This window comes from Hetaerina americana, unplaced genomic scaffold (genome assembly GCF_022747635.1).
Source record: "Hetaerina americana unplaced genomic scaffold, ioHetAmer1.1.p SCAF_15, whole genome shotgun sequence".
Classification (NCBI taxonomy): Eukaryota; Metazoa; Arthropoda; class Insecta; order Odonata; family Calopterygidae; genus Hetaerina; species Hetaerina americana.
This window is the reverse complement of record NW_027286625.1, coordinates 4,478,657-4,489,087: the sequence shown is the minus strand read 5'-3', so window position 1 is coordinate 4,489,087 and position 10,431 is coordinate 4,478,657. Positions and strand designations below refer to the sequence as shown.

At 32.2% G+C, this 10,431-nt stretch overlaps 1 protein-coding gene across 1 annotated transcript in view; it reads right to left on the bottom strand.

Annotated features, from left to right (window-relative positions):
* Positions 1 to 385: 385 nt before the first annotated feature.
* The window catches only part of LOC139686758 (UPAR/Ly6 domain-containing protein crok-like), a 180,965-nt gene continuing 170,919 nt past the window's right edge, over positions 386 to 10,431 (bottom strand). The window contains exon 3 of the mRNA XM_071583793.1: positions 386 to 5,680. Coding sequence (XP_071439894.1) covers positions 5,457 to 5,680 — 224 coding nt within the window. The 3' untranslated portion in view covers positions 386 to 5,456. The remainder of the gene's footprint in view (positions 5,681 to 10,431) is intronic.

Here is a 10,431-nt window from a genome sequence, read left to right as displayed (position 1 = left end):
GCTTGACTAATGCGTGAAAAATGTGCAAATAATGGTTGCTATATGTTATATGTTAGACATGATGAGTAGTATAGAATTTACCACTTTAGTGATAAAGTTTACTGCATCACATCTCTCTATCTATGAAAATGTTGACTGTCATCCTAAGCTAATCAGAATGCATTTGACTCAAAATGCATAAGTAAATGCTGGGATTGTTATGTTCAGGAGTAGTGCAAGCTATTTCACCTGATAGTGTGTGGAAGATATTGCCGTAATGGTATTTCTTTCAGGGGGTTTTCTTTGAGATTCAATTTGCCTATTGTTTGAAGTATTTAGATGGTGTATCATTACAAAAAATGAGGATAATGGAAACTGTTCTTGAAGTGAGAGCAGGTCAATTTTATGTTCACAACCTTTATTTTCTATAAATTCACCCAATACATCATTATATTATTAGTAACACATGGGGTGAAGAAAATGTACAGCCCAGAGGGCAATGTAGCGAGACAAACAGAAAACAACAGCAACGATGATAACAACTGACAACAATATAGCGCTCCGGCTTGGGACTTAAATAAGCCGGAGAGGCACCTCTGGCAGTATAGAAATGGGAGTGAGCTATTAAACTTTTTAAAAATTAAACTCTATTTTACGGTCTACTTTATTAACTAATACCATCAATTTTTAAGACATTTTTAATAGGCATAAATTGAAAAAAGATCCATTGATCAATTGTAACATTACAATCTGTGGCAAATTCTAAATTTTTGCCATATTTCTGATTTTTACACAGATTTTTCTTTGAAATTTGGTTATTAATTCAAATTTGTATGCTTCCAAAAAAATCATAATTTTGATTTTTTTTCCAAGCTCAACTGTGTACCAAAATACAATTTTGTTTTGAAATCATCCACATAATTTGCTTTTTACAGATCATAGATGAAAGTTAACCTAAATTTACTTATATTGTTTTAATAACTAATCATTATGAAGACCATTCAAAAATTGATGCTGATAGAAGTAATGAAGTGGATTTTTGGCAGTAGTGAGTGGTGCTGAACACAGAATTTTCTGAAACTGATTTGGCATTTATGTCACACACATGTGCAGATGATTAATGCCTATAGTTTCAAGAAAACAATTTTAATAACTATAAAGGAAAAAGCATGTCACAACAATTTTTTAATGATGTTCTCTCAAGAGTTCAACTCAGGAGTTTCTTTAATTCAACAATATATTGCTTGAAACTATTTTCTATTTTCACCAAAGCTTTTGTAATTAATAGTACTGCTCCAAATTGAAAACTCACCCTTTCTTCAATGATGTGTACCCATCATTGTGGCAAAGAAAACACTTTACTTAATTGTGTTCAAGGTACTTTTGAAAGAAAAAAGTATGGAGTTAATGATTAGATGTAATTTACAGAGGAAACATTCAATCAAAAAATTACATACACTTATTATGTAAAAAATTATGTAAAAATGTAAACTTCAACTTGTTACCCAACTTTGCTATAAATTAAAATATGTGAACACTAAAACTATTGCATACCATAGGTAATATAGGAAATGGCAAATGAGAGACTTTTGTAGGAATAGGCCCAATTCTATTGCTTTAAAACAGTTCTTATCATTGGCATTTGAATTTAATGGCTACTCATAGAGAAGACAATTGTAATGAATATTAATGTAATAACATTTGCTTTTTTGGCTATTTTATTCACAGCATCTCCGATAAACATTATTATTATGTATTGAAGGTTTTATTTGACCAATTATTAAAATATACTTATATGTCCCTTATCATGCATCAAAAAAATATCATTTTTTAAAATCGCCTAGGTTCTCGCTAAAATAAATCACTTAGCGAATAATTGTTTTAAATCCAGGATATTTACATCAATATGTTATTATTTGAAATGTCTCTATCTTAAAAGATTGTTGTATAAATCAAGAGTAGTTGAGGATCAGGGTTTTTGTGGTGTTTCTAACAAATGGTCTTTTCTGAGCTGGTGGAATTAACACCATCTATTAAAAAAATAGGTTCAAGTATGAAAGGGTCTGAAGTTAAACATTTAAACAAGCGCAATGAAAATCTGAAAACATTTTTGTTTTTTAAATGAATTTGATACCGTTCTGGTTAATTTTAATTTTTGAAATTTCTAAGTAAGTCACAGTTACTTGTATCATTGTTTGAAATCATCTATTCCAAACCTTGAGCTCAAACTTGGTGCTAGTATGCTATGTTTGAAAACAGTGAGTAATGAAGGCAATGCATTATTTTCTCATTTGTTCTATTTCTCTATCAGATTTTTTTGTGTCTGAAAATGTACAATATCCTTTGCTTAATGCCAGCTTTTACATCTACTTGCAATATTTGCAGCACTGTGGGTAATGAGGTACATTGTAAGAGAGGGCTTGCCAAAACACTACACTTGTGGCAGCGCTACAATTAAATCTTCATGTGATCATTACCAAAACTCTATTTAAATCTTACATTAAATTATAACCACAACAAGAGCATTTAAATTAGAATTATGTTTTCCAACATTTTTGTAAACATGATTTTATTCCTACAAATATGATGAACAACTGTACAGAGTTATTTATTAAACAAACTAAAATATTTGTGTCTACTTTACATAGCGAGGTGAATGAATACATGCTTATTTTAAAGATCACATGAAAGCACATTCTCATCCTAATTACATCAGTCATACTTGTAACCTAATGTAAATCACAGTTATAACAGAGACTTTTTTCTATTGGTACAACTTATTGAATATGTTGCAAAATAAACGCATGTCATAAATATTAATAACAATCATAGATGTAAAAATTCTAAGGCTGTGAACATAATACTTTAAACAGTATTTAAATTTTCCCTAACTCAACTATTTAATGTTGAACAATTTTACTTCACAATGTAACCATTTTAAGGAAATTCAGTACAGTGTTTGCCTCTAGGCTCATAACAATTGATTAATGCTCTGATTGATCCTCAATTACTCATCATGGCTCAATCGTTGTCAAACTGATTTCATTATCATTCGAAACTGTGTTGATAAATAATACTACATTCCATGCAAAATATTTGCAAAAGTACGTAAAAATAAGAAGGTGATCTAGAGCTTTTTTGTGGCAAAACAATCTTTTTCCTTTTTTTTTTTGGTAAAAATGGTTTACTTACTTCCATGCAAATTTCTTTAGAGAACAAAATACATATAGCCTTGGGATAAAATGGAGTTTTTTTTTCAAATCTTAAAATATATTTCTCTGCTAAATTATTATGTTCCTAGAATCATGAGTGCTCCGTTTATTACAGAAGTTTTGGTTTTGTTGATTGGTCAACCATCCTCCCATAAATATTTTTCTAAATGTGTGCTAACATGTAATTTCATGTAGTAATTTTTGTAACACTCTCTCATTTACCTTCACCTAAGACACAATTTGATATTTTATATCACCATTTAATATTTGCCTTTTTTTTATCAAAGGTATTCCTGTCATCCTTTCCAAAACATGTTTGAAGCGTAAATCTTCGTCTTATTTGTGATATCCATCACTATTATTACATTACTGTATTAAAAGCATGGTGCTTTTGAATCTTTATGCTAATAGCTTCAAAAGCCTGAAATCATAGAATGACCGTGGAAAATAATTACTTAATGAAGCTGAGACACTTGAGATAGCCTTCTGCCATCTTTCTCTACATGTTAAAGTGATTGAACAAATTTATTTTTTTCCCATTTTGGGACAATTTACTTCCCATCATAACAATTATAATTATGTACATTTGATTAAATTAATTGGCAACGTGGACAGAGAAAGTTCAATGCATGCATTGCAAACATCAGGGAAATCAGTCGCACAGTACAATATCAAATGGATAAAATTTACCTTTACCCTTCCTAAATCATTAGTATTTGAACAGGTTATTTGTCAACAAAATAGAATTCACCGTTTAATGTACAAGTAAAGCCATAGAAAGAACAAACTAATACCAAATGAGTAAATATATCCTAGAACTAAGGGAAAAATATTTTTACTTCTCAATATCATTTTTTACAAACTTATTATGATCCAAGAATTGTACATTTTGTGAAAAATGATGATTATAGTACCTGATGGAAATATCACAACTATTTGGGAACTGTGTACTGAACACAATAATAATGGGCTTATTTCTCATAATTATTACTCTATAATAGTGAATTGTAATCAGGCTATGATGTTAATGAAAGGAAACTCTCCACACAATAATGCTCGCAAGATTTCTATTATTTACCTAATAGTATTATTGTTGTCAATGAGGCCGCAAAATTTCTATAGATTTCATCTTTAATGATTTTCCATTTTCAAGCTTTTTACCTGTTATTAACCTCACTAAATGTAACGTGTTAAAAACTTAAGTTTTCATGGCGTTGTATAGCTTCACTTCTAACGTTTAAAATTTATTGCTTAACTTATAAACTTCAACAGTAACCTTCTATAGCATTTGGTGCATATATTTCTCTAAATCAAGTTGTACTTATCCTAATTTCAGAACTATTTGAAACACATCTGTACAAAGCCATTTTTTCTGATTATACAAGAGGTGTGCTCTGATGATGACACCCAGGAAAATCACAGTTTGTTTTTTTTTTCTCGGTAGCAATCATAACAATGCAACAAACACAACAACTCGACAAAATAAATTCCTCTGACAAAACTGATATTCCAAGAATTATAATAGATAGACATACTTTCCTGCACTTACAGAGCCTCTAGAAGGAGAGTTGAAATGAGAAGAGAAATTTGTGAAGGGGTGAGTTGGCTAGAGCGCGACAGGTACTAATTATTTGCTGCCCACTTTCATGCACACAGTTAACATAGTTCAAAGTGGGCCACCCATTCATGTCTGAGGAGAGTGATCTTCGTTATTGTAGTAGCAAAGACATTTGCACGGAAATTAGAATGTAACGGTAAAAATGTGGAGCAGCATTTTTTTTTTGGAAAATAAAGTTAAAAGGTTGCAGCCTCTAAAAGTCAACCCTGGAACTGTTTAACCTGCGTGAATGGCACACTTTTAAGGGATTAGGGGGCATCATAAAAGTTGGATGTCGTGAGCCAATGCCATGCATTCAATGAAATTCACCTCCCCCCCCAAAAAAAAAAGATTTGAATGCCTTCCTAAGCATGCATCAGCTATTGCAATTCTGCTTAATATTTTTTTTCTTTTCGTTTTATCCCCTACCAAATGATCAAGGTCTGTCATTTATACCTTTACCTGGATTTATCTCTCACTCTCTTTCTACAGACTTCATTTTGCCCCTCCATTTTGCATTTTTGGGTGTGGGGAAGAGCAACAGTGTTGGGAGGTGGGGCGGATAAAGCATCCCTTGAGATCATTTTTTTAAACAATTTTTTAAATTATTACATTTTCTTCTTTTTTATACCTCTCCCCTCTTTGTCACATTATTCTAAGTCTCTTTGTTATAAAATAGCCACATGCTTTCTCAGAGTGACCAATGTGACTAGAAGAAGCAGCAATTCACTGATCCGTTGTGGTGAGGCCCCATTGCAGAGATCTCCTTTGCAGGCGCAATAGTTGACGTTCACCTCATATGTCCCAGATCGTTGAATACATAGTTTTCCATCTTCTGGGGAGACATCACCAACATAGCCGCATGTTCGGATGTGTCTTGTCTTGCCATAAACTGTTAAGAGAGAGGGAAAAAAAGGCATGCTATTATTATACTATATCATTAGTAAATATCTAATTTTCTGTGCTATATGTAAATTAAACAATTTATAAAATAAGTTTTCTGTGAACATCAAATGTTTTTAAGTTGACAGATGGGTGTCTTAGCATAAGTCCATATAATTTGAATGTGTTGGCTCAAATATTTGCTGAAAACTTCCTTTTTAGAAAAAGGTATATTTTGCCAAATTTAAGTGGAAGATGAAAAAAAAATAACTGTGACTTTTTGCAGGGCAGAACATTGTATGAAAATGCAGGGCATCCTCATTGTTATAAATTCTTTTTAATGGCCTGGTTACCATGATGTTAGCATGTCTACCAACTAAATCCAGCATGACAAGTTAAAGCTCTCTAGTGGATATCACAAATTGTACAGTACATTAAAATGGTGATCAAGCCTGAGGAAGAATCAGGAATGGGCTTTGTAACTTTGTTCTTTAGTTGATGCAAAATGATATTATTAATAACTGGATGTCCTTCTATCACATTGAAACAATGTCCAAGTTTGTGTTAAAACATCTAGATCTTCTTTGTACTATGTGGTAAAAATACATATATAACACCTACATTTAAATCAAATATGCCAACCTAAACTTATGAAAAAACTGTAATCGAGAATGAGATTGCCTGGATTTTTTAGTGGTGACCATGGTTGATGGAACTAGATAGCTGTGTAATCAGTTGCACATTGGCACTGGTTAGGTTTATTTGTTTTAAGTTTAAAGTAACTTTAGAGCAGTTTTTGACTTTTGTATAAAAACAATGGAAATAGCATTAAGGCTAAGTTCGGTAGGGAGATGACTATGTACTTGGAGATTGCAAGTGATGCCAATCAGAATTATGTATTTTAATTTCAACATTATTCTCTAAGGACATAAAAATAATCATCACTTCACATTGATCTGAAATGGGAAAAAAATCTGCCTTCTTTGTCTCCTCTGCCACTAAATGTTAATGCAGATGCTATAGCTTGGTGAGCTAGTAATACAGAATGAATTCTACTTCCAAGGGCCGCAGTTTGCATGCTATGTACGTAGGCTCAGTTTCCTTTGTTGGTTTAGCGTGCTTACATAGTGAGTGGACAATAATGCTCAGATATGGTATACAGTGGGCTGTGCGAAACAGATACGGTACACACATGATATTGTACATGAACTGTGGACTTTGGCAAAGTTCTTATCATTGATAAATGTATGCATAGGCTTACATGTAAACAAGCTCAGCAATTTGCCTTTTATAGTGCTGATGCTTGCCATATACATGTTATTTACTTTTGAAATTTTAATTCTTGTTTACTTTTAAATAAAATGGTGTTAAAATTAGCTCTGATGGTGTTGGTAGTGATTCTAGGGAGGGAAGGATGGATGCTGAAAAAGCTAGAAAATTTCTTTCATTAGAAAATACGATGGAAAAAATGGAAAGGTTATTGGTCATTTAGATTGAATACCCAAATCTGCGGAACTTTGTCTATGTTAATCATTCAAAGGAAAGAAAGAAGTTTAAATTAAAAAGAGGCAAAGAAGAATGATACCAATGTAGTTCCTTTCATGGCTAGTGTTGGCTGCTTTGGTTATTTTAAGAAATATAAAATGTTTCATAATCTGTAATTTTCTGAAGAGGCTGATTTTGTTTCTGCAGATGGATTTCCATTAGACTTAAATGCATATATTGAAAATTTCTAAACCATGTTGGGTTGTTCACCGCTACAGAACCATGTTGTTCTGGAAGCAGATGCTGAACTGAACATAGATTTTGGTAGGCTCTGATAACCAGCTCACTACCTCATTGACCATTAAGCACTTCAATGGAAGCAAAAATCTTTCTCTTGAGTATTTCCTTCTTTGGCTCAATGTTCCCTCCCCCATTTATGTCATCCAAAATATCCAGTCTTTTACTCACTCTTACCATCCCTCCCTTCTACCACAGGCTTCAAAATCCCACTACCTCGTAGTCCCTCCTCTATCCACTCCCACTGTTATGTTTTTAGTTAATATCATTACAGGACAAAATAAATACAGCAGTAAATTAATTATTTAACTTAATATTAACCACATTATTAAAGATATTGAATTTTCCAATTGTTGATAAAAATATATTTGCACCATTCCTTATGGTAGGATTCACTCTAAATCATCAAATATTGCCAGATATTACATCTGGCATCCAGTCTGGTTATTTTCCTGATCAGTTGAAGTTTTCCAAGGTCATTCCTATTCACAAACGTGGTGATATCAGTTCTCCAAACAATTGTCGTCCTATTACAATTATTTCTCCACTTGCAAAAATCATTGAATCAATTGTATTTACCCAAATCCTGGACTATTTTGAATCTTTAAACCTATTTACACCGACTCAGCTTGGTTTCAGACCCAACAAATGTACAACCCAAGCTGTTGAATATGTTATAAAGCAAATCATTAAGGCTTTTGAAGGTAATCAATGTTTGGCTCTCTCATTATGTGATCTCTCTTCGGCTTTTGACTGTGTTAATCACACAATTCTCATAAATAAGTTGAAATATTATGGTTTTAAGGATACTGAACAAAAATTTATTTCTTCCTACTTATCTGATCGTAAGCAGTCAGTTTATGTAAATGGTAAACAGTCAAAACCATTAAATATTAAATATGGTGTGCCTCAGGGCTCTGTGCTTGGACCTCTTTTATTTCTGGTCATGATTAATGACTTGTGCCCCAATATGATTACTGACTGTGTCCTCTATGCGGATGATACTACTTTCCTACATAGTTCCTCCCGTCATTCTGATGAGATGAATAGAGTTCGTACTATACTTAAAAAGGCAGTGGACTGGTTTGCTGCCAACAATCTCCATATGAATCCCAATAAAACTCAGCATCTTATATGTACTCTAAAATGTGCTACACCAGACACTGTCCCTGTGAAACTGCTTGGATTTTATATAGACTCCAAGTTAACATGGAGTACTCATATTCTATACATTAGGAAGAAACTTGCCCGAGCCTTATTTCTGCTCAGGAAATTGAAATTATATGTTAGTAAGGACTACTTAATTAATGCCTACTATGCATTCTTTCACTCAAATATTACTTATGGCATTAGACTTTGGGGGCATGCATCTGATATTAAGCTAATCTTTGTGATGCAGAAAAAGGCAGTCCGTACCTTATCTAATTCATGTCCATTTGAACACTGTAGACCTCTCTTTTTAAATTTAAAAATTATGACTATCTACAATTTATATATATTCTATTCATTAGTTCATGTAAAAGAAAATACGAGTATGTACTCCACTAGGGCTGACGTTCACAGCCATAACACCAGAGCAAAGTCTAATATGGATTTTCCATACTGTAGGCTAGATAGGACTTACAAAGTTGAAGGTCTACCTATCAAATTGTTTAACATGCTTCCAAAATTTGTAAAGTCAGCCCGCAATGTAGTGTTCCGCAGGGTGCTGCGTGATTGGCTTACCTCCAATCCTTTATACTCAATAGAGGAGTATTATGAGCTCGACTTTACTAGCCTAAAATTATAAGGTCTAGCGTGAGTAGAATACTAAGTGTATGTATGCAAATATTTTCAAATAAGTATTTTATGTGATTGTATATTGTGCTGTATACTATATTATCCAGGAACAACTGTATGTTCCTAAATGACGACATCTACCATGTGTGAATATGATTATAAGATGAATAAAGTATATTATTATTATTATTATTCACATTATGCCATTTTAAATGTAAGATTTTGTTTCTGTTATCTATCGATGGAAATAAGTCTCAGGGCTAACTAGGTTGAAAGGTTTCATTCTTCAAAAGTTTGCTGAAACAATAATGCTGCATTTTCCTCTCAAAGTTTTATTTTCTATGTCCATGATTGTACATATTATGGTTAAAAATTATCAGTTGGTAGTACATATGAAGTTGGTTTATATACACAGGTTGGCCACGCACTGAGAACAATTTGGAAAAAGTCTATAATTTAATAATTTTTCAAAATTATAGGGAAAAATTACCAGAAGGGGACAATTTTGAAGGCCAGGAATTTGATGCGCATATTGGGAACATGCTATGGGAATCTGGTTTTCCCAATTAAATCAGTGTTCCTTTTAGTTGAGAGATCATTTTGCGCTTACCATATCATGAAGTCATGGAGCAATGAAGAATATACCAAAATAAATCCTTTATATGTTGGTAGTGTCATGATATTGCATTGCAATAAAACTATAGTCAAGAAAATAACTTTATACACATGTACATAAATTCTAGTACTGTTGTTTCACTAAACTTTTAATGGCATCTAATGTGTAAATTGATCGTCGCCTTTGAAACATTACATTTAATTTTTTCTATGGATATATACCCTTTCGAATAGATAGGATTCTAATTTATGGAATATTTTTGATACCCATATTAATAATTTTTATCTTTTTTGTCTCAAAAGAGTTTAATGTTTATAAAGGATGAAAATTATAGACTTATTTTTTTATTTCAGAAATGTTTAATAAGTTCCATGAAGTGAAATTGAAAGATAAAGTACAAAATTACTAATGCATAATTATTTGAACTGTTGTTAGAATAATATCACTTAATTCTAATGCTAATGAAACTTAATGCTTATATGCATGTTCTTTAAAGTAATCTCTATATTTGATACCCCCTTTGTACTGTTGATTTTACCTAAGTTCAGCCTACCTTATTAATTTTTAAACTATTGCTTGTCAAG